The 26,523-nt window shown below is 37.0% G+C and overlaps 1 protein-coding gene across 4 annotated transcripts in view; it reads right to left on the bottom strand.

Annotated features, from left to right (window-relative positions):
- The window catches only part of PRKCQ (protein kinase C theta), a 168,647-nt gene that overhangs the window by 54,082 nt on the left and 88,042 nt on the right, over positions 1–26,523 (bottom strand). For all 4 annotated transcript variants that reach the window (XM_087857744.1, XM_087857743.1, XM_045812956.2 and 1 more), the window contains exon 12: positions 25,731–25,904. In XM_087857744.1, coding sequence (XP_087713870.1) covers positions 25,731–25,904 — 174 coding nt within the window. The remainder of the gene's footprint in view (positions 1–25,730; positions 25,905–26,523) is intronic.

Below are 26,523 nucleotides of genomic sequence, written 5' to 3'. Positions count from 1 at the left end.
AGACCGGGAGTGTGGAAGTCAAGGGCAGTGGTGTAAATAGATGAAGTAACACTAGCATCTTCCCTCCTGACGTCATGTTGGAGGGGCTGTGTACAGAGACCTGTCAAACCATCGTGTTTTCACTCACATTCCACCTGAGGGCCCAGAGATGTTCTCATACAATCTAAGTGTGACATTATAACACTTCTCAAATTACTTGCAGACAGACCTTTCCAAAGTCAAAGGAGACAAAAATGAAGGTAACTTATAGTTTTAATTTCTAAGGAAAAATTATTTCCTCAAACAAAACAGAGCTTTCAGTTCAAGACGGTGACACAGGAAGACCCTGAACCCACCTTCTCCAGGGACACACCAAATCTACATCTCTTCATACAGCAATTGCTCTTGAGGAACCGGGGGATGGCTAGACAGCCTCTGCACAACACAACATAGACCATACAGAAAACAGCGAAAGCGATGGAACCACAGTAATGAAAGGAACCCCCACCCTTGAGGCTAGGAACTACACGGGGGAGAGAGAGTACTGACATCTAAAATGGCAACTAGAATATAAAGGAACAAGCCCTAGAACTCTCCCCAGATACATACATTCCTCCTCCACCCTGACAGCACAGATAGGAGCAGGGAGTGTCTGGGTGTCCTAGCTAGCCTCCCACCCCAGCCCTGAGCACTCTGACGACCCCCTGGATTGCACCTGTTCCCACTGTAGCTGTCCTGCCAAGGTGCTCTCTGCACAGAGCCCAGGGATCACTCCAGCCCATGCCCTCTTTAGCTCTGGCCATCCCAGTACAGAGTGACCCAGGATGCCATCCCACACCAGTTACAGCTGCAGCTAGCCAAAGTCACCAGGTGCACAGTCTACACAGGGGAGAACCATACACATGACCATTCCTTCAAGTTCAGGAAAAGTAGCTCTTCTGCATGATTCACAGAAACATAGTAAAAAATGGTAAGACCAAGGAATAGGCTCCAAACAAAACAAAATATTGGAATGGAAATAATATGCATGATAAAGGGTTTAAAGTAATAAAGATCCTTACTGGGCTAGAGAGAAGGGTGGATTAATCAGATCTTCAACCAAGAGTTAGAAAAAAAAAAAAACCCAATAAGACTAAAGAATACAATAGCTGAAATGAAAAATACACTGGAGGGAATGAAGAGCAGATGCCGAAGTATGGATCAGCGATTCGGAAGACAGGAGAATGGAAAGCACTCAGATTGATCAGCAAAAATAAAAGAGGCTAGGTTAAGAGATCTCTTGGACTTCAAATGAACAAAGATTTGCATTATAAGGGTCCTAGAAGGAGAAGAGAGAAATAAAAGGGCAGGAAACAGACACCTAGGCACAGGAAGCGCAGAGAGTTCCAGGCAAGATGAAGCCAAGGAGGACCACGCCATGACACATAATAATTAGAATGCCAAATACTAGACATAAAGAGACAATTTTAAAAGGAGCCAGAGAGAAACAAATAGTTACATACAAGGGAAACCCCATAAAGCTGCCAACTGATTTTTTTCGGCAGAAACATTGCAGCCCAGAAAGGAGTGGCATAATACATTCAGACTACTAAAAATAAAAACCTACTACCAAGAATAATCTACCATGCAACATTATCATTCAGAATTGAAAGAGAAAGAGAAAAAAACAGAAAACAAAATGGGCAATACATACCTATGAATAATTACTTTAAATGGTCAAAATGTTCTAACCAAAAAACACAGAATGGCAAATTGGATAAAAACCCCAAACCCATATAGATGCTGCCCAGATCAGACTCACTTTAGACATAAAGACACATTCAGACTGAAAGTGAAAGGATGGAAAAAGATACTCCATGCAAATGAAGCAAACTAAAAGGTAAGGAAGCAATACTTTTATCAGACAAAACTAACAAGAGACAAAGGTGATAAAGGGATCAATTCAACAGGAGGATATAACATAAATATGCACACAACACTGGAACACCTAAATACATAAAGCAAATATTAAAAGACAGGGAGAAATTGACAATAATACAATAAATAGTAGGGGAAATTAACAGTCCACTTACATCAATGGATAGGTCACCCAGGCAGAAAATCAATATGGAAATAATGTTTTTGAATGATACATTAGACCAGATAGACTTAACAGATATATACAGAACACTCCATCCAGAAACAGAATACACATTCTTTTCAAATGCACATGAACATTCTCCAAGATAGATCACATGTTAGGACACAAAACAAGTTTCAATAAAATGAATAGTGAAATCATCAAACATCTTTTCTGACAACAGCAGCAGCATGAAACTAGACATCAATTAAAAGCAAAAACTGGAAAAAAATATACAAAGGCTAAACAACATGCTACTGAACTATGAGTCAATGAAGAAATCAAAGAGGAAATCAAAAAGTACATGAAGACAACTGAAAATACAATAAGCCAAAATCTTTGGAATGCAGCAAAAGTGGTTCTAAGAAGCAAATTTATAGCAATTCAAGCCTACGTCAAGAAACAAAAATCTCAATCTAACCTTATACCAGGAACTAGAGAAAGAACAAAAAAAGTTAGTAAGAAGAAGGAAATAGAGACTAAAAGAAACTGAAAAGAAAATCAATGAAACCAAGAGCTGGTTCTTTCTTTGAAAAGAAAAACAAAATTGATAAACCTTTAGCTAGACTCTACAAGAGAGAACCCAAATAAAATCAGAAATGAGAAATAACTGACAGTACAGAAATTATAAGACTGCTATGAAAAATTATATGCCAAGGAATTAGACTACCTAGAAGAAATGGATAAATTTAGAAACACGCAATCTTCCAAAGCTGAATAAAAAAGAAATAGAAAATCTGAACCAACCAATTACTAGTATGAGATTGAATCGGTAATAAAAAATCTCTCAACAAACAGAAGTACAGGACCAGGGAGGAACTTGGGAAGATGGCAGAGTAGGAGGACCCTAAGTTTACCCCATCCCATGTTTACCACTAGCTATCACTCACATCCACGTAAACCAGAGAGTGATCTGTAAAAATCAGTTAAGCACAAAATGAAAGGATGTAAAATAGGATACCAAATATCTGAAATGTGGAGGGGAGAGGAGTAAAGAATGAGTTCAAAGATAAGCGGCCATCAGCTTAATCTAGATTGCTAGATGCAGAAGATGTTATATATAAAGTAAATGGTAACCACAACTCAAAAAATGTAATAGATATGCAAAACATAAAAAGGAATCCAAGTATTTTGCTAAAGAAAGCCAACTGATCATGAGAGAAGCCATCAAGAGAAGAAAGGAACAGAAAGGAACTTTCAAAGACAACCGTGAAACAAGTAACAAAATGGCAATAAATGCACACATATCAATAATAACTTTGAATGTAAATGGGTTAAATGCTCTAATCAAAAGACACAGGGTGAAGGCATGCATAAAAAAACAAGACCCATCTGTATGCGGCCTCGAAAAGACTCATTTCAGACCTAAAGACATGCAGACTGAAAGGGAAGGGATGGAGAAACATTTATCATGCACATGGAAGTAGCAATACTTATATTGGACAAAACAGACTTTAAAACAATGGCTGTAACAAGGGACAAAAAAATAAGTGTAAATATTTATGCACCCAACATGGGAGCATCCAAATACATAGAGCAGTTATAACAAAAACAAAGGAAATAATTGATAGTAATACAATAATAGTAGGGGACTTTAACCCCACCTATATCAATGGATACATCATCCAAACAAAATCAGTGAGGAAATATTCACTTTGAATGATCCATTGGACCAGATGGATCTAACATTCCATCAGAACATTCCATCCTAAAATGGCAGAATACACATTCTATTCAGTTGCACATGGAACATCCTCCAGAATAGATCACAGATTAGGTCATAAAACCAAGTCTCAACAAATTCAAAAAGATAGAAGTCACACCATGCATCTTTGCTGACCACACCACTACAAAACTAGAAATCAACCACAAGAAAAAACCTGAAAGGCAAACAAATACATGTTACTAAAACAATGAATGGGTCAGCCAAGAAATCAAAGACAAAATAAAAAACTACACGGAGACAAATGAAAATGAAAACATAATGGTCCAAATTTTTTGAGATATAGCAAAAACTGTTCTAAGAGGAATTTTATAGTAATACAGGCCTATCTCACAAAGCAAGAAAAATCCCAAATAAACAACCAAAATTTACATCTAAAGGAACTATAAGGAGAACAAACAAAACCCAAAACTATTGGAGGAAGGGAATAATAGAGGTCAGAGCAGAAATAAGCAGAATAGAAACTAAAAAGTCAATAGAACAGATACGGATCAATGATATCAGGAGCTGGTTCTTTGAAAAGTTCAACAAAATCGATCAACACTTAGCCGACTCATTAAAAAAAGAAGAGAGAGTATTCAGATAAAATAAGAAATGAAAGGGAAGAAATAACCAACACCACAGAAATACAAAAGACTGTAAGAGAATATTATGAAAAATTATATGCCAACAAATTGGACAACATAGAAGAAATGGATAAATTCCTACAAACATATAACCTTCAAAAATTGAATCAGGGGGTGCCTGGGTGGCTCAGTTGGTTAAGCATCTGACTTCAGCTCAGGTCATGATTCTAGGATCCTGGGATTGAGCCTGCATCTTCCTCTCTGCTCAGCGGGGAGCCTGCTTCTCCCTCTCCCTCTGCCTGCCAATCCCCCTGCTTGTGCTCTCTGTCAAATAAATAAATAAAATCTTTTAAAAAATCGAATCAGGAAGAAATATGAAATTTGAATAGACCAACTACCAACAAGGAAATTGAATCAGTAATCAAAAAACTCCCAGCAAACTAAAGTCTAGGGCCAGATGGCTTCACAGGTGAATTCTACCAAACATTTAAAGAAGAGTTACTACCTGTTCTTCACAAACTATTCCAAAAAAAAAAAAAAGAGGAGGAAAAATGTCCCAATTCATTCTATGAAGCCAGCATTACCCTAATACTGAAACTAGATAAAGACACTACAAAAAGAGAGAGAGAACTACAGGCCAATATTTCTGATGAACATAGATGCAAAAATCCTCAAATATTAGCAAGTCAAATTCAATGATACATGAAAAAAATCATTCATTACGATCAAGTGGGATTTTTCCCTGGGATGCAAGGATAGTTCAATATTTGCAAAGCAACCAACATGACATGCCACATTTGCAAAGAGGATAGAAATCATATGATCATCTCAATAGATACAGAGAAAAACATTTGACAAAATTCAACATCTATTCTTGATAAAAACTCTCAGCAAAGTGGGTTTAGAGGGAACATAACATAATAAGGCCGTGTAACACAAACCCACAGCTCACATCATACTCAATGGTGAAAAACTGAAAGCTTTTCCTCTAAGATCAGGAACAACACAAGGATGACCACTCACACCGCTCTCATTCAACACAGTACGGAAGTCTTAGCTACAGCAATCAGATAAGAAAAAGAAAGAAAAGACATCCAAATTGGTTAGGAAGACACAATTTGCAGATGACGGGATACTATACATAGAAAACCCTAAAGAACTAAAAGAACTAATAAATGAATTCAATGGAATATATGAATTCAGTTGTGGAATACAAAATTCATATACAGAAATCAGTAGTGTTTCTATATGCTAATATGAAGTAGCAGAAAGAGAAATTAAGAAAACAATTCCATTTACAATTGCACCAAGAGAATGAAATATCTGGGAATGAACTTAGAGGTGAAACCTGTACTCTGGAAACTATAAAACTGATGAAAGAAATAGAAGACAATAAAAACAAATGGAAAGACATTCTGTGCTCATGGATTAGAATAATAATATCGTCAAAATGTCCACATTACCTAAAGCATTCTACAGATTCAATGCAATCCCTATCAAAACACCAACAGCATTTTCCACAGAACTAGAAAAATAATATTAAAATTTGTATGGAACCACAAATGACCCTGAATAGCCAAAGCAATCTTGAGAAAGAATAAAGCTGGAGGTATTACAATTCCAGATTTCAAGATATACTACAAAGCTGTAGTAATCAAAACAGTATGGTACTGGCACAAAAACAGACACAGCAATGGAACAGAATAGAAAGCCCGGAAATAAACCCACACTTATATGGTCAATTAACCGATGACAAAGGCGAGAATATACCATGGGAACGTTAGTGTCTTCAATAAATGGTTTTTGGAAAACTGGGCAGCTACATGCAAAAGAATGAAATAGACCACTTTCTTACACCATACACAAAAATACACTCACAATGGCCTACAGACCTCAGTGTGAGACCTGTAATCAAAATATCCTACGTGAAAACATAGGCAATATTCTCTTTGACATTGGCCTTAGCAACATGTTTATGGTTAGGTCTCTACAGGCAGGGGAAACAAAAGCAAAATTAAACAATTGGTCCTACTCCAAAATAAAAAAAAACTTTTGCACAGTGAAGGAAACCATCAACAAAATGAAAAGGCAACCCTGAATGGGAGACGATATTTGCAAATGATATCTTATATAAGGGGTTAACATCCAAGATATATAAAGAACTTATAGAACTCAACACCAAAACCCCAAATCTGATTTAAAAATGGGCAGAGAACCTAAATAGACCTTTTTTCAACAAGGCATAAAGGAGGCCAACATACCCATGAAAAAATGCTCAACATCACTAATCATCAGGGAAATGAAAATCAAAACTGCAGCAAGATTATCACCTTACGCTTATCAGATGGCTATTGTCAGAAAGATGGGCAATACCACGTTTTGGCAAGAATTTGGGGTAAAAGGAACGCCATGCACTGTTGGTGGAAATGTAAATTGGAGTGGTCACTGTGGAAAACAGTATGGAAGTTCCTCAAACAGTTGAAAATAGAACGACCTTATGATCCAGCAATTACACTACTAGGTATTTACCCAAAGCCTACAAGAACACTTATCCAAAGGGATACATGCACCCCTATGTTTATAGCAGCATTATCTACAATAGTCAAGATATGGAAGCAGCCCAATGTCCATTGACTGATGAGTGGATAAAGAATGAGATCTTGCCATCTGCAACGACACGGATGAAGTTGGGGGTATAATGCAGGCAGAAAAAGACAAACGCCATATGATTTCACTCATATATGGAATTTAAGAAACAAAAAAAATGAGCAAAGGGAAAAAATAAGAGAGACAGAAACAAACCAAGAAGCAGACACCTAACTATAGAGAACAAACTGATGGTTACCAGAAGAGAGGTGGTGGTGGGGGGGCGTTGGTTAAATGGGTGATGGGGATTAAGGAATGCACTTGTCCTGATGAGTCCTAGGTGATGTATGGAATTGTTGGATCACTATATTGTACATCTGTAACTAATATACTATTGTAATGTCAACTAACCGGAATTAAAAGTTTAAAAAAGAAGTAGTATACACACACACACACACACACACACACACACACACACACACACTGGAATATTATTCAGGTGTAAAAAAAAGAATGAGATCTTGCCATTCACAACAACATGGATGCATCCAAAAAATATAATGCTAAGTGAATTAAGTCAGAAAGACAAATACCGTATGATTTCACTTTATGTGGAATCTAAACAATAAACAAAAGCAGAAACAGACTCATAAATACAGAGAATAAACTGATGGTTACCAGAAGGGAGGGGAAGGATGGGCAAAATGGGTGAAGAGGAGTGGGAGGTACAGGCTTCTAGTTATAGAAAGAATAAGTCACAGGGACGAAAGGTCAGCATTGGGAAACAGAGTGCCCTCCTTAATACCCATCACTGATCTAACCCCTCCCCCCACCCCTCTGAAACCCTCAGTTTGTTCAAACTATACTTCAATCTAAAAAAAAAATAAAAAGCAAAACAAAATCATTCTCACATTGTTAGATACATCCTTCCTTACCAACCTAATTTTATAACTAACCCCCCTTAGTTATCAGAGATAGATCAGAGAAATTTTGGATACTTGAATTATTAACCTTTTCTTTTTTACTCTAACATAATTAGAGAGGAATATTATTTTTCTCAGTGTTTTTTCTTCCCTGTAGGTATACATTTAATTATTACAGAGATGACATGTTGCCAAGACATTTACAATGTATGAATATACAGGAGGCCAATATCTGGACACAGAGACAAAAGTGAGATTGAACATTGTTCCCAGTTCCCAGCTGCATGATCTTAGGCAAAGTTCATCTTTTTTAGCCTAGTTTTCTGATAAGTAAAGTGAGGTTTATAATAATATCCACTTCATCAGAGTTAATGGAATTCAATGAGATAATATATTTAAAGTTCTTAGGAAGCTACCTAGGACAAACAGACCCTCAGTAAAGATAGATTTTATCCTGTTTTTCTATTTTAAAATATTTGTTGGGGCTGAGATGTCTTGTTATCTACCTCAGTTAAAAAAAATTATTCTGGGTGGCAGTATGCCCAACTGAAAGAACAACTTTCTAGCTTTCCTTGAAGTTATAGAAGAGTCAGAAAAATGTTAGCAGTTTTTTATGGTCTTATGGGAAAGTGAATCAAAGAAGAAAGAGCTAGCACGGATTGTTCTATCCTTCCCTCCTCCTCCAGCCTCCTAACTAGACCATGGTTGTGAGGGCTGGATGCCAGCAACCACGCTGGACTGAGGAGTGCCCTTGAGGATGGAAGCAAAGGGCTGTGGATGATGGAACAGGAAGCAGGTGGTGCCTGGATCTCCGATGACACCATGGAACTGTCACAGCTGCTCTGACCTGCATATGTTTCACTCTTTTTAGATGAAGAGAGAAACACTTGCAGCTCATTGAAGCCATGTCCCTGTTACCAGCAGCCAGTGGCAATTTCTTCTCCTTCTCTTTTTAAGGTTTATTTATTTTAGAGTGGAGGGAGGGCAGAGGGAGAGAGTCTCAAGTTCACTCTCTGCTGAGCTTGGAGCCCAACACAGGGCTCGATCTCACAACCCTGAGATCGAGAACTGAGCTGAAACCAAGAGTCAGGGGCTTAACTGACTGCACCACCCAGGTGCCCCCCCCCCCCCGCCATGACAATTTCTAATTGATGCATTATTTCACTTTTAGACAATCTTAAAATTTGGAGATCGTTTCCAATATATACAATTTTAAAATAATTTTTATCAAGAAAATAGTGCATCTAATTGTTAATGATATAGTAAGATAAAGAATGTGGAATTCATTTTTCCAAGTTATGTAGGACTTTGTTTTCAATTTACTAATTAGAATTAGGTAGAAAAGGAAAATAGCTTTGTGATTTAATTCCCATACAGTTTGAGTCTTGCCTATTTGGGGGAAACCTAGAGAACTTACAGATAGTAGGCCCACAATAAAGAATTTGAATTACACGGTAATCTTTGAAAGTAGGTTGTGAAATGGATGTTTTTCAAGGTTTTATGATTAATTAATTTGATTTTAATAATTTTTAATTTACTTGTTAGTACAGTGAAAAGGTTTATGACAATTATTCTTGTAGATAAAACTTCATTGTGGATTTTCCTACTATTTTTGCTTTTCTTTTTTAAATGTAAGTAATGGAAAATATGTACAGAATATATGGGCTTAAAATCCACTAGTGTGAAGTTGGCTGGCATACAAGTGATACCAGGAGGGACCATGCAATTTTAAGCCCGTGGACTTTCACGTGAGACATGGAAAATATAAATATTTTAAAAATGGAGAAATGTTAGTAAAGATAAAGCCATTCCCTCCTGCTAAGACAACTTCTCATAATACTGATTTATACTAGACTCTGATACCAATAATTTATGTCACAACCTGATGTACAAAGTTACCTTGATGCATCACAGAGAAAAAATTTTTAAAAGACCCTTTTGAACGTCACTCAGATTCAGGTTTAGATTCAACAGATATTGTTTTGCACGTCTAGGTCCCAAGCACTGTGATTTCACATATGGTACCTGGTTAGTACCCCACGACCCTTGTACATGGTCATTCGTACTCCTTATCCCAAGCAGAGGAGGAAGGGAGCCTCGGAGCCCTGATGATAAACGGTTGAGCTGGGACTAAACTGCTTGCAAATCCAAGACCACAGCTATTTTCATTCTCTACAGCTTCCTAAATGGCTTTGCCATATTTGTACACTTCATATGTCATAGGTCCCTCCTACTGAACTTTAAAAGCCTTTAATGATGTAAACCAGTTGCCCTGATAATAAATGAATAGGGCCAGTCCAAGATGGTGGCCCAGGAAGACCCTGAACTCACCTTCCCTTGACACAATCAATCTATACCTACCTATAAAGCGATCCCTCCCGAAAAAGAACTGAGGGGTAATTGAACAGCTTCTGCTCAACAAACAAAAGAGGGACCACATAGCAAAGGGCAGGAGAGATGGAGATATGGTAATGATGGGAACTCTACTCCCGATACAGTGACCTACAGTACATAGGGATATCACGAAGAGGCTGATGGTGCATGCTCACTTGCTCCGGGCACAGCAAAAAAAAATCTGGTTTAAAGGCAACTAGATCATAAGTGAAAAATCCATTTACAAACCCTAGGGTGTCTGCCAGTGGGTAGGGAACCATCAGAACTCTACCCAGGGTTGGAGATGCCAGCAAGTGCCATTCTTTGTGTTCACTCTCTACCTTGCTATCACAGATAGGAGCAGGGTCCAGGTGCTCCAGTCAGCCTGCTGGGGCTACCCCAATGAGCCCCAGGTCCCTTTGCCCACACCAGCTCCAGCAGTCCCCCCAAGGTGGCCCTAACCCAGTGTGCTCCAGGTACTCCTGCCCACACCTGTCCCACATCAAGCCATCTCACCAAGGCAGCCCCAGCAGAGTGTGCTCCAGGGCCCTCAGCCTTTGCCTACTCCAGCTCTAGCCATCCCTCCAGGGTGACTACAGTTCACACTGGGATCCCCGAGCCTGCACCTGCTATAAGGCCACTCCCCAGTCTGTACCCAACCCACCTGCTTAACCAAGATGACTGTGCTGAAGCTCACTCCAGTGCACCTAGCCCACTACTTCAGCTCCAGCTGTCCTGCCGAGGCAGCCCAAGGGAAGCACGCCTCAGGACCTTCTTGCCCATGCCAGCTCCTGATCCAGCCATCCCTCAAGGTGACCCCAATGTGGCATGCCCTGGGACTCCTAAGACGGCACCTGATCCAGCTTTAGCTGGCCTGCCAAATTGCCAGACACATTCAGTATACAAGGTGATGCTGATTTTGTCAGCAGAAACTTTGCAGGCTAGAAGGGAGTGTCAGGATATATTTAAAGGACTACAAAGGAAAAACTTTCAACTAAGAATACTCTACCCAGAAAGATTATCATTCAGACTGAAGGAGAGAGAAAGAAGTTTCCAGACAAGAAAAACTAAAAGAGTTTACCACTATACTGGCCTTACAAGAAATGCTGAAGTGTTGTCCTTAGTGGAAGAGAAGACATCATAACTAGAAATCCTGAGCTTACCTCCACCCCACTCCCCGCAACACACAGAGTCCAACAACTCAAGTGATGCAACTCACGCAGAAAGACCTGGAGTCTAACAGTACAGACCTCCCACAGCTAAAGACATAAAGAGGAAGCCACATGGGGAAGAGTAGAAGAGGCAGAGACGAGGTCAGGAACTAAACCCTCAGTGTGGCAAACCACAAGTGGGAGGGATATCACAAGTGCTGAGGTTCTCTCTGAGGAAAGAGGGGATTAAGGCCCACATCGGGCACACACCAGCCCTGGGTACCTGTACCTAGAAGACAAACCCACATAATGTCTGGCTTTGAAAATCTGCAGGGCTTAACTCCAGGAGCTTTGAAAATCAGTGGGGCTTCACTGTGGGAGAGGTGGAGGGCTATAGGAAACCGAGACCCCACTCTTAAAGGACCCGTGTGCTACATCACTTGATTCGAGATGCAGCACAGAAGCAGCCTTTAAAAACCTCCTTATATGTGAAAGAGATTTACTGACTAATTTTAAGACATGTGCTGGAGGGTGAGGGATCTGTGGGAGCTTTTTCCAGAAAGACAGGTCCTGGCAGGCACCACTTTTCTTGCCCTTCCTCATCCTAGCTAGCCAGAGGCTTAGAGGAGCCAGTTCTGACACTTTCCATCTACCTTGCTAGTCCTGCTCACCCTGTGGACCTGCCCCATCTAATACACCTGCCGTAGCAGACACCCTGCCAAAGCAGCTCCCCCACCCAGCCACACCTGGTGGGCAGCCTTGATCAGCACTGGCACCCCCCCCAAAATGACATCTACCACACTATCAACAACCCTGGCAGAGGCTGGGGACTCTGCAAGGCAACTCCTCCAGCACAGGGGGCATCCCTGCCTACCAGTATGCCCTTAGCAACTGCAGTAGACCTCTCAACCAGGTGGTAGGGCTAGCCGCACCCATAAACACACCCCCAGTTGCTCCTCACTGGGCTTCGCAGCCTGCCATGCCAGGAGTCGGCTGTACCTACCAGAGCCCCTGCATTAGTCATAGCTTGTCATTGCTGATACTTGGGCTGAGGGCCAATCCCATCAACCAGGGTGCCAGCAGCAGTTTCGGACCAGTCACAAAAGGAGGGTGCATGCAGCCCACATAGGGGACATGCTGGACTCCCCGGTTCTAGAGAACAATGAAGAATTTTGCTACTGGGCTTCACAGGACACCTACATAAGACCACCACTTTTAAGATCAGAAGACATAGCTGACTTACCTAGAAGTCGACATAGAAACAAACCCACAGAGTCAGACAAAATGAGAAGACAGAGGAATATGTTACAAGTGAAAGAACAAAGCAAAAGCTAAGAAAAAGAACTAAATGAAACAGAGATAAGAAATCTTTCTGATAAAGAGTTCAAAGAAATATCACAAAGATGCCCACGGGACTAGAAAAGAGTGGATGAACTCAGAACTTCAAATAGAATTAGAAAATATGAAAAAAAGAACCAATCAGAGATTAAGAATAACTGGAATGAGAAATACACTAGAGGGAATCAACACTAATTAGATAATATAGAAGAATGAATCAAGGATCTGGAATACAGGGTAGTAGAAACACCCATGCTGAACAGCAGAAAGAAAAAAAATAATTTTAAAAAATGAGTCTAGGTGAAGGGATGTATGGGAAAACATAAAGTGTACTAACAACCATATAAGGGTCCCAGAAGGAGATGAGAGAAACAGGTGGAAAATGTATTTGAAGAAATAATAGCTAAAAAGTGCCATAACCTGGGAAAGGAAACAGATGTCCAGGAAGCACAGCAAGCTCCAAAAAGATGAACCCAGGAAGGATCACACCAAGACACCTAAAAATTAAAATTTCAAAGACTAAAGATAAAGAAAGGATCTTAAAAGCAACTAGAGAAAAGCAAATAGTTACAGAGAAGAAGAAACCCCATAAGACCGTCAGCTGATGTTTCCAAGGAAACCTTGCAAACCAGAAGAACGTGGCATGATGTATTGAAAGATCTGAAGGTAAAAAAAAAAAACAAACCACAATCAAGAACACTCTACTTTGCAAATTCAGAATTGAAGGAGAGATAGTTTCCCAGACAAACAAAATCTAAAGGAGTTCATCACCACTAAACCAGCCTTACGTTAAAGGTGGTTCATTAAGCAGAAAGGTAAAGACCACAACTAGAAGTAAGAAATTTATGAAAGAAAAATTTCAATGGTAAAGGCAAATATATAGTAAAGGTAGTAGATCAATCACTTAAAAATGTAGTATGAATGTTAAAAGGTAAAATTGATTACATCTGCAGAAATTAGATAAGAAATTCACAAAATGAAAAGATGTAAAACAAGACATCGTATACAGAAAACATGGTGGGGAAACAAAAAGGTAGTGCTTTTAAATATGTGTGAAGTTAAGTGTTCATCAACTTAGCACACACCCAACAACTTCGTACACACTGCCATGTTATGTTGTAATGCAGCATGTTGTACAGAAACCTCACGATAAACCCAAATGATAAACCTGTAAAAGATACACAAAAAGTAAACAGAAAGGAATCCAAGTATAAAACTAAAGAAAGTCAACAAACAAACAAACTGAGAGCAAGAGAAGAAAGAGAACTACAAAAAAACAAGTAAATAATGAGGAAAATGGCAATAAGTATACATACCAACAAACACTTTAAATGGACTGAATGCGACAATCAAAAGGCATGGCAACTGAATTAAAAAAAAAAAAGACCCATCTGTTAGCTGCCTACAAGAGCATTATTTCTACCTAAAGACAGATGTAGACTGAAAGTGAAGGGATGGAAAAAGATATTCCATGCAAATGTAAATGAAGAGAAAGCTAGAGTAGCAATGTTTATATCAGATAAAATAGACTTTAAATCAAATACTAACAAGAAACAAAGAAGGACATTACATAATGATAAAAGGTGTCAATCCACAAGAGGATATAACAATTGTAAGTATTTATACACCTAACATAGGAGTACCTAAATACATAAGGTAAATATTAACAGACATAAAGGGACAAATTGAAAGTAACTCAATAATAATAAGGGACTTTAATACTCACGTAAATGGATAAGTCACCCAGACACTATCAACAAGGAAACGATGGCTTTGACAACACACTTGATGAGACTGACTTAATAGATACAAGTACAACAGTCCATGCAAAAGAGCAGAATGCAGTCTTTTCAAGAGCACATGGAACATTGTCCAAGATAAATGACACATAAGGCCATTAAACAAGTCTCAATAAATCTTGAATACTGAAATTATATCAAACATCTCTTCTGACCACAGCAACGGTATGAAACTAAAAATCAATTAAAAGCAAAAAACTGTAAAAAACACAAACACACGGAAACTAGACATCATGCTATTAAACAACAAATTGGCAAGTGAATAAATCAAAGAGGAAATTAAAAAAAAACATGGAGACAAATGAAAATGGAAACAACGGCTCAAAATGTCTGGAACACAGCAAAAGCTGTTCTCAGAGGGAAGTTTGTAGTGATACAGACATACCTCAAGAAACAACAGAACAATCAAATAACCAATGCAATTTTACACCTAAAGAAATAAGAAAAAGGTGAACCAACAAAGCCAAAAGTTAGTAGGAAGGTGGAAATAGTAAAGATCAGATTGGCAATAAAGGAAATAATGAAATAGAGATATAATATAGTATAATTAATATATAAAAATATAATATATATAGTTATATATATTAAAAATAAAAACACACTAGAAAAGATTAATGAAAGTAAGTGATTGTTCTTTGAAAAAAAATAAACTAAATTGATAAACCTTTAGCCAGTCACATCAAGAAAAAAACAGAAAGGACTCAAAATCAGAAATGAAAGAGAAATATAACCAACACCACAGAAATCAATGGTATTACGAGATTACTACACAAAATTAGATGCCAACAAACTGGATGAACTAGAAGAAAGGGATAAAATTCCTAGAAGCATGCAATTCTATAAAACTGAATCATGAATATATACAACGTCTTAACAGATAAGTTACCACTAATGAAATTGAATCAGTAATAAAAACAAAAAAAAACAAAACTGGCAACAAACAAAAGTCCAGGACCAGATGGCTTCACTGGTGAGTTCTGCCAAATATTTAAAGAGTTAATACCTGTCTTTCTAAAAATATTCCAAAAAACAAAAAAGGGAGGAATGCTTCCAAATTTATTCTTCATTACTCTTACACAAAAACCCAACAAAGAAACCACAAAGAAGAAATTATAGACCCATTTAGACCAATACATATCTCTGATAAACACAGATGTAAAAATCTTCAACAAAATATTAGCAAACCAAATCCAACAATATATAAAAGGGTTCTTCAGAAAGATCACGTGGGGTCTATTCCAAAGGTGCAAGACAGTTTGACACTGGCAAATCAATCAGTGTGATACATCACAATAATAAAATCAAGGATAAAAGTCATATGAGCAGCTCAATAGATGCAGACAAAGTATTTAACAAAATTTGACATCTGTTCATGATAAAAACACAACAAAATGGACTTAGATGGAACATTCCTCAACATAATAAAAACCATCTGTGACAGATACACAGCTAACATCATACTCAGTGCTGATCAGGATTAAAGCAAGACCAGGAACAAGACACAGATATTCATTTTTGCCATTTTTATTCACCACAGTACTGGAAATCCTAGCCACAGCAAACAGATAAGAAAAACAGAAGGCATCCAAATTTGTAAGGAAGAAGTAAAACTGTATTTGAAGATACATGATGCTATATATACAGAACTGTGATTACTCCACTAAAAAACCATAGAACAAATGAATTCAGTGAAGCTACCAAATACAAAATTAATATACAGAAACCAGCTGCATTTTTATACACTAACAATGAACTAACAGAAAAAAGAATTAAGAAGACAATCCCATTTATAATTGCATCAAAAAGCTTAAACTATTTAGGAATAAATTTAACCAGAGGAGAAAAACCTGTATTCTGAAAACTTATAAGACAGTGATGAAAGAAATGAAGATGACATAAATGAAGGGACAGATAGTCCATGTTCATGGATAGGAAGAATTAATATTGACTAAATGTCTGTACTACCCCGATCAATCTACATTCCAATGTAATCCCTACCAAAATATTAATAGTAGTTTTCACAGAACTACAACAAATAGTTCTAAATTTGTATGGCACCACAAGAGCCCCCAAACAGCCAATTCAACCTTGAGAAAGAAGAATAAAGCTAAGAGAGCACAATCCTAGACTTCAAACTATACTACAAAGCTAACGTAATCTAACAATATGGTACCAGCACAAACTGGACACATATATCAATGGAACAGAATAGAGACCAGAAATAAACTCATGCTTATATTGTCAATTATCTGTGACAAAGGTAGCATGAATATACAAAGGGGAAAATACAGTATCTTCAATAAATGGTATTTGAAAACCTGGATGATTACGTGCCAAAAAAGAAAAAAAGAAACTAGACCACTTTTTTATACCACACACACACACACACACACGATTTTAAATAGATTAAAATCTAACTGTAAGAACCAAAGCCAAAGAAATCCTACAGAAAAAAACATAGGCAGTAAAATCTTGGAGAGCAGCCTTAGCAATATTTTTCTGGATCTGTCTCCTTAGGCAAAGGAATTATAAACAAAAGTAAATATTCGGACCACATCAAATTATAAAATTTTTGTACAGTGAAAGAAACTATCAACAAGACAAAAAGGCAACCTACTGAATGGAAGAAGTTATTTGCAAATGATTATTCACTAAGGGGTTATTATCCAAAATACAGAAAGAACTCAACACCAAAACAACAATAATAGCAACAAAACAATCTGGATAAAAAATGGGCAGAGGACTTGAACAAACATTTTTCTAAAGAAGACATACAGATGGCCAACAGACACATGAAAATATGCTCAACATTGCTAACTATCAGGGAAATGCAAATCAAAACCACAATGAGACATCACCTCACACCTGTTAGAATTGCTAGTTTTAAAAAGACAAGAAATAACACCTGAAACTAATGTAACCTTGTGTGTCAGCTATGCTCAAATTTAAAGAAAGAAAGAACAAGTGCTGGAGAGGATGTGGAGAAAAGGGAACCCTCATGCTACTTCTGGGTATTTACCTAAAAGAAAAAGGAAACACTAATTCAAAACAATATCTGCCATGTTCAATGCAATATTATTTATAATAGCAAAGATGTGGAAGCCACCTAAGTGTCTATCAATAGATAAATGCTAAAGAAGTGGGGTGTGTGTGTGTGTGTGTATAAAATTGAATATTAGCCAAATAAAGAATTAGATCTTTCCATTTTGCAACAACATGGATGGACCTAGAGGGTATTAGGCTAAGTGAAAGGAGTCAGACAGAGAAAGACAAATACTATATGATTTGACTTATACGTGGAATACTAAAGAGAAAACAAATGTATAAACTAACAACAGAAAAGGACTCATAAATACAGAGAACAAACTGGTAGTTGCCTCAGGTGAGGAGTTGTGTAGATGGACAAAATAGGTGAAAGAGATTAAGAAGGACAAATTTCCAGTTATAAAATAACTCACAGGGATGAAAAGTTCAGTGTAAGGAATACAGTTAATAATATCGTAATACCTTTGTATGGTGACAGATGCTAAGTACACTTATCATTGTAAGCATTTCATAATGTATATAATTGCCAAATCACTATGTTGTACACTTGAATCTAATATAATATATACATCAAATATACTTCAATTAAAATTTTTAAAAATTGAAAAGAAGAAAATGTATTAAAGAATAAATCTTACTGGCAAAGCAATTATATACTAAGGGCCGTGGGTCAGCCATTTAAAAACTAGTATGAAAGTTGATCATTGAACTTTACATCAAAAACCAGGGATGTACTGTATGGTGACTAACATAATATAATAAAAAAATATTATTATAAAAAAAAGGAAAAAAAAAAGTTCATCAGGCAAAATAGTAAAATCAATTATAACTACAAAATAAAGGTATAAAATATGACATCAAAAACAAGATGGGGGGATGTTGTATTTTCAGAATGTGTACAAACCTAAGCAACTATCAGCTTCAAGTACATGGACACACACATACACTGATAGTGTATACATACACATACAGGCTGATAGTGTGTGTATACACACACACACACACACACACACACACACACACACGGTACTGAGAAACCAAAAACCTAGAACAGACATGCACAAAGTAAAGAGAAAGGAACCCATATATAACACTAAAGAAAACCATCAGACCACAAGGGAAGATACCAAAAGAAGAGAGAAAAAAAGAACTGCAAAAGCAATCAGAAACCAATCAACAAGATAGAAGTCCATACCCATCAATAATTAATTTAAATGTAAATGGACTAAGTGCTCTAATCAATAGACATAGGATAGCTGAATGGATAAAAAAAAATAAGACCCACCTATGTGCTGCCTACAAGAAACTCACTTCAGATCTAAAGACATACAGATTGAAAGTGAAGGGATGGAGCAATACTATCAGACAGAATAGACATTAAACAAAGTTTGTTAGAAAGCACGCACACACACACACACACAATAATAATCAAGGAATCAGTCCAAGAAGAAGATATAATATTCATAAATATTTATATATCCAACATAGAAGCACCTATATGTAATAAGCAAATATTAACAAACCTAAGGGAGAAATTGATAGCAGTACAATTGATAACAATACAGGAAGAGTAGGGGATTTTAATACACCACCTATATCAATGGAGACATCATCCAGACAGAAAAGCAGTAAGAAAACACTGACACATTAGACCAGATGGACTTAATTGAGAGTACAGAAAATCTAATCCAAAACAACACTCTTCAAGTGCACTTGGAAAATTCTACAGAATAAATCATATGTTAGGCCACAAAAGAAGCCTCAACAAATTCAAGAACAATGAAATTATATCAAGTATCTTTTCCACCACAACAGCATGAAACTAGAAAGCAATTACGGAAGAAAAGTGGAAGACACACAAACATGGAGACTAAACAACATGTTACTAAACAATCGATGGGTCAACAAAGAAATAAAAGGGGAAATTTAAAAATACCTGGAAACAAATGAAAATGGAGACACAACTTCCCAAAATCTATGGGACTCTCCCCCAAAGAAGTTCTAAGAGTAAATTTGCAGCAATACACGTCCACCTTAAGAAACAAACAAAATTCTGAAATAAACAATATAACTTCACAAATAAAGGAACTAGAAAAAAAGCAGAACATAGAGTTAGTAGAAGGAAGGAAATAATAAAGATCATAATGGAAATAAATGGAATACAGGCTAAAAAAACTATAGACAAAATTAAAGAAACTGGGGTACCTGGGTATCTCAGTTGGTTAAGCATCTGCCTTCGGCTCAGGTCACAGTCTCAGGGTCCTGGGATCAAGCCCCTGTCAGGCTTGGGAGGGAGCCTGCTTCTCCTTTCCCTCTGCCCCTCTTCCCTCTCATGCTCTGTCTCTCAATCAATCGATCAATCAATCAATCTTAAAGAAAAAGGTTAAAGAAGCTAAAATCTGGTTCTTTGAAAAGATAAACAAAATTGATAAATCTCTGGCCAGACTCATCAAGAAAAAGGAGAGGTACCAAAATAAAATCAGAAATGAGAGAAGTTACAACTGACCACAAAAATACAAAGGATCATAAGAGTGTACTGTGAAGAATTATACACCAACAAATTGAAAAACCTAGAAGAAATGGATAAATTCCTAGAAACATACAACATTCTGAGATTGATTCATGAAGATACAGAAAATTTAAATAGACCAATTTTAATGATGAATCAATAATTTAAAAACTCCCCCAAAATACCAGTACAGGACCAGGTGGCTTCACTGGTGAATTCTACCAAACATTAAAGAAGAGTTAGTACCTATCCTTCTCAAATCATTCAGAAAATTGAAGAGGAAGGAATAGTTCATTTTACAACACCAACATTACCCTGAAACCAAACCAAAGTCACTACACACAAAAAAGAAAATTACAGACCAATATCCCTGATGAATATAGATTAAAAAATCCTCAACAAGATTTTAGCAAACTGAATTCAATAACACATTAAAAAGATCACTCACCACTCTCAACTGGGATTTATTACAGGGATGCAAGTTCAACATCCATAAATCAATGTGATACACCACATTAACAAAACAAAGGATAAAAATCACATGATTATCTCAATAGACGCAGATAAAGTATTTGACAAAACTCAACATCCCTTTAGGATAAAACTTACCAACAAAGTGGCTATGAAAGTAAGATACCTCAACATAATAACAGACCATATATGACAAACTCACAGCTAACATCATACTCAATAGTAAAAAGCTGTAAACTTTTCCTTTAAGATCAGGAACAAGACAAAGATGCCCATTTTCACTTCTTTTTTATCCATCACAGTATTGGAACTTGTAGCCAGAGCAATAAGGCGAGAAAAAAAAAAAGGCATCTAAATTGGAAAAGAGTAAAACTGTCATTATTTGCAGATGAGATACTCTATACACAAAACTCTAAAGACTCCACCAAAAAACACCTAGATCTAATTAATGAATTCAATAAAGTCACAAGATACAAAATTAACATACAGAAATTGGTTGCATTGGTTACTATACACTAATAATGAACTATCAGAAAGAAATTAAGAAAGCAATCCAATTTACAATGCATCAAAAAGAATAAAATACTAGGAATAAATTTTATTGAGGAAGTAAAAAACTTGTACTCAGAAGACTATAAGACACTGCTGAAAGAAACTGAAGACAACACAAATTGAAGATATACTGTGCTCATGGGTTGGAAGAATTAATATTAGTAAAATGTCCGTACTACCTAAAGGTATCTACAGAATCAATACAACCCCAATCAAAATACCAATTTTTTTTCACAGAACTAGAACGAAGAATTCTAAAATTTATATGGAACCACGAAAGACCCTGAATATCCAAAACAATCTTGATAAAGAAAAACAAAGCTGGAGGTATCACAAGCCCAAATTTCGAACTATATTACAAAGCTATAGTAATCAAAACAGTATGATACTGGCCAAAAAAACAGATACATAGATCAATAGAACAGAACAGAGATCCCAGGTATCAATCCACACACCTATGGTCAATTAATCTATGGCAAATGAAGCAAAAATGTATGAGTGAAAAGACAGTGCCTTCAATAAATGGTATTGGGAAAACTGGGCCACCATCTTACACTATATAGAAAAATAAATTCAAAATGAATTAAAGACTTGAACGTAAGACCTGCAATCATAAAACTCTTACGAGAGGACACAGGCAGTAACTCTTTGACATCTATCTTAGTAATATTTTTTTGGACCAGTATCCTCAGGCAAGGGCAACAAAAGCTAAAGTAAACAAATGAGTTTACATCAAACTACAAAGATTTTGCATCGTGAAGGACACCGTCAACAAAATGAAACAGAACCTACTGAATGGAAGAAGATATTTGCAAATTATACATCTAATAAGGTGTTGTATGCAAAATAGATAAAGAACTTACACAATTTATTATTTAAAAAAAAACCCAAACAACTGGATTAAAAAAACGGGCAAAGGACTTGAATAAACATTTTCCCAAAGAAGACATACAGATGGCTAATACGTATGTGAAAAGATTCTCACATCACTAATTATCAGGGAAACGCATATCAAAATTACAAATCAAAATCCCCTCCCACTTGTCAGATTGGCTATTATCAAAAAGACAGAACATCACAAGTATTGGCGAGGATGTGGAGAAAAGGGAACCCTCACACACTGTTGGTGGGAATGCAAACTGGTGCAGCCACTGTGGAAAACAGTATGAAAGTTCCTCAAAAATTTAAAAATTCAACTACTGTATGATCCAGCAATTCCACTGCTGGATATTTATCCAAAGAAAACAAAAACACCAATTTGAAGAAACATATGCACCCTTATATTCATTACAGCATTATTTACAATAACCAATATATGGAAGCCACCTAAATTTCCATCAATAGATGAATGGATACAGAATATGTGAGAGGTGTGTGTGTGTCTGTGTGTGTGTGTATATACACACACACACACACGTACAATAGAACATCGCTCAGCTGTAAAAACATGAAATGTTGCTATCTGTGGCGACATGGATCAAACTAGAGGGTATTATGCTAAGTGAAATAAGTCAGATGGAGAAAGACAAATACTGTATGATCTACTTATATGTAGAATCTACTAAAACAATCAAAACAAAACAGAAACTGACTTATACAAGCAGAGAAAGACAATTATCATATGGTTTCACTCATCTATGGAACATAAGTAGGAGGATCGGTAGGAGAAGAAAGGGATAAAGAAAGGGGGGTAATCAGAAGGGGGAATGAAGCATGAGATACTATGGACTCTGAGAAACAAACTGAGGGCTACAGAGGGGAGGGGGTGGGGGAATGGGATAGACCGGTGATGGGTAGTAAGGAGGGCACGTATTGCATGGTGCACTGGGTGTTATACGCAAGTAATGAATCATCGAACTTTACATCAAAAACCAGGGATGTATGGTGACTAACATAATAAAAAAATATTATTATAAAAAAAAAGAAACTGACTTATAGATACAGGAAACAAACTGTGAGTCACCTATGTGGGGAGGGACTGGCGGGGTGAGTGAAATAGGTGACGGGTATGAAGAGATACAAACTTTCAGTTATAAGATAAGTCAGTCACAAGATATAATATTTAGCATAGAAAATATAGTTAATAGTATTGTAATAACTATGGTGACAGATGGTAACTACACTTATGAGATCATGTTGTAATGTATAAGAATACTGAATCGCTATGATGTACACTTGAAACCAACAGAATATTGTATGTCAATTACACTCCAACAATAATAATAATAACCAACAGGTGAATAACTGTTCTTCACAATCTCCTGAATGACCTGGCATTCAACAGCTGGGCTCTTTGGAGGTACAAAGCCAATGAATAACTTTTCCTAAAAATAACAATTCCCCAGAAAAGTAAATAGTTCATTTATGTTATCTAAGATCTTCGCTTGTGTGCAAAGGTAAATGTCATTCCCTGAAGAAAGGCAACTTCCAAAATGTTCCCACAGCAAATCATCATTCATTACAATTGTTGCTTTTTACACTCACCAGTGGTATTTAATGGTATTTACTGGTTATTCTGTTTGACATGCAAGATCTGAATGAGTCAGGACATCTCCAAAACAACTCAGTGTCCTTGAGAAAGTAAAATGCAAGATCCACCCCCCCAACCCTTATTTCTTTCTTTTTTTTTTTTTTATTAATAATGATTTTTTATTATATTATGTTAGTCACCATACAGTACATCCCCGGTTTTCGATGTAAGGCTCGATGATTCATTAGTTGTGTATAACACCCAGTGCACCATGCAATATGTGCCCTCCTTACTACCCATCACCGGTCTATCCCATTCCCCCACCCCCCTCCCCTCTGTAGCCCTCAGTTTGTTTCTCATAGTCCATAGTCTCTCATGTTTCATTCCCCCTTCTGATTACCCCCCCTTTCTTTATCCCTTTCTTCCCCTACTGATCATTCTAGTTCTTATGTTCCATAGATGAGAGAAATCATATGATAGTTGTCTTTCTCTGCTTGACTTATTTCACTAAGCATTATTTCCTCCAGTGCCGTCCATGTTGTAGCAAATGTTGAGAACTCATTCTTTCTGATTGCTGAGTAATATTCCATTGTATATAGCCCTTATTTCTAAAAGGACTAAATGAGCCGGTCACTTTCTACATTAAGGTACATATTCTCTGCCACTTTTCCTCGTGCATTTCCATCTCTGGTTTCGCTAAAACATTATAGTTGCATGGAATCTTAAGAGCATCTCCTGTGAGAAGAAAAGTAGCAAACACTGCCTGAGGCTCTGATAGACAAGTATGAGAAGGGAATATATATTCTACAAACCAGGATTCATAGGAGCTTTTCCCATAAGATATAAAAACAATTACATGCAAAAAAAATATATATATATACACACACAATATATATATATACAAAATATACACACAAATATATATGTATACAATTACACAAACTTATTACACATATACAAATATAAATATTTGTATACATACAAATATGTATGTATACTATATATACAAATGTATACATACAAATACATACAATGTATACATACAAATAGATATATTTGTTCATGTATAATATATATTTGCATATATATAAATATATATATTTATGTATAATATATAAATTTGTATATATACACATATATATGTATTTATATACGTACGTGTGTATGTATATATAGATATAGATATAGATATAAATAGATAGATAGATAGATAATCTGTGTGTATACACAAACAACAGGGAGAAAGTACCAGAGGAAGCTTGACCACATCACGCTCCTCGAGAACTGGTATTAAGTGTATTTAGCAGTTTGATACAAGCCTCACAATATTTCAAGAGAAGTGGTGAGATCACGCACCCCAGGATACACAGACAATTCGGAACGCAGACTATAAGCACCTGACAGAGCTCCTCGCTTCGCCTTCTGGTAACGTAGCGACAGATATTTATGATCTCTAGGAGGAAACTTCTGGGAGGAAATCTCTCTGACTCATTATCAGAAATTTCAAACTCTTTCTTGCTGCAGAAAATTGAGCCTACCTTCTCTTAAATAGCTTATTATCCCGTCATTCCTTCCTGCTTTCTCTGCGAGCCACGCACACCTCCCCTGCCCAAGACCCTTCCCACCTACTTCTACTCCAATTTCTAGTTTCTCTCAGCTCTGGGACGAAGAGTCTGCATTCAGCGATTTAGTGTCACCGCTGTTAGAAGGATCACTCCTGCCCCTTTCGTATTATTGCACGACATTCCTGATGTAAGTCACTATTATTATATATTTCCGTATCCTCCATGGTGCTTTGGATACTATATATGATTACTAAGTGCTTTTTAAAAAAAAAAATCATCTGGTTTCTCTTTCTTTTATCTAAGTATATTTATGCATTTATTCTTTCATTAAACATTTGTTGAGAATCTCCTGGGAGCTGGGCAAGTCGTGATGGAAGGCCTAGTTGCCGTCTACATTTTCTGACTGATTCGCACAGTTCCCAAACACTTCTGTGACTGGGGCAGCTCAGAGGCCCCCTGTCACTCGTATTGACATTAAGATAGAACATTCTAGTGCAGGCTTGAAACAGAACAACAGAAGAAAGCGTTCATGCTCCTTGGTTGTCCAAGCAGAAGGCTTACCTTGGTCTGGAACGTACAGAACATGTGTGTTAAGAAGGGATGCTCCCAGGCCAAGGAGAGAACTCTCTTCTCCACCATCGTGCACTCGACATCATCGTCCATCAAAACCACGTCTTTCTTTAAGGCTTTTATGGCGAAAAATTGATTGGTTTTCTTGAACTCTGCTAGGAAGACCTAGAAGGAAGAGTAAGAAGAAACTTTATTTTAGAATTTGATCTCACACTCATTAAAGAAGAGACAAAGTCCTGAGAGAGATCTGTGTTGGGTGAGAAAAGAGGATTTCTTCTCCAATCCCCCTCTATCCCCTCTATAGAGACAAAATAGAGCACTGCACTGATTTTCAGATATTACCTAGTAGTTTTATGCTCGTTTTGTACCTTTCGAAGGGTTCCACAAAACTACTGTACAATTAGATGGGTTATTCTCAGTCCCTGAAAACTTCTGTTTAAAAAGTATGACCCGTCTGCCCTGGGACCCGAGTAAAGGTTTAATATAAATTCCCAGAGACCAAATGCGTACCGAAGGGAGCAAGAGCGAGTAGCAGAGAGGAGAATTGGATCACACTTGAAACATCAGTGCACATGAGCATAAAACTTAGTTCTGAGTTTTACCCGGTTTTTCAAGGTGAAAAAAGAATATAGGGGAATAGAGGTTTCTTTATATGCTTAACGAGTGTGCACCATTTCATCCGATGGCATAGATGCTAATGACATATTTAGGACCACTATGTGTCACATACTCTGCTATACTTTATATGTGCTAATTCCTAGCTCAGAACTCTCCGCAAGACAGA

Source organism: Ursus americanus, chromosome 31, assembly GCF_024610735.1.
Source record: "Ursus americanus isolate L20-20 chromosome 31, mUrsAme1.1.p, whole genome shotgun sequence".
NCBI lineage: Eukaryota > Metazoa > Chordata > Mammalia > Carnivora > Ursidae > Ursus > Ursus americanus.
The sequence above is the reverse complement of the archived record's forward strand: the minus strand, read 5'-3'. Positions and strand labels throughout refer to the sequence as shown.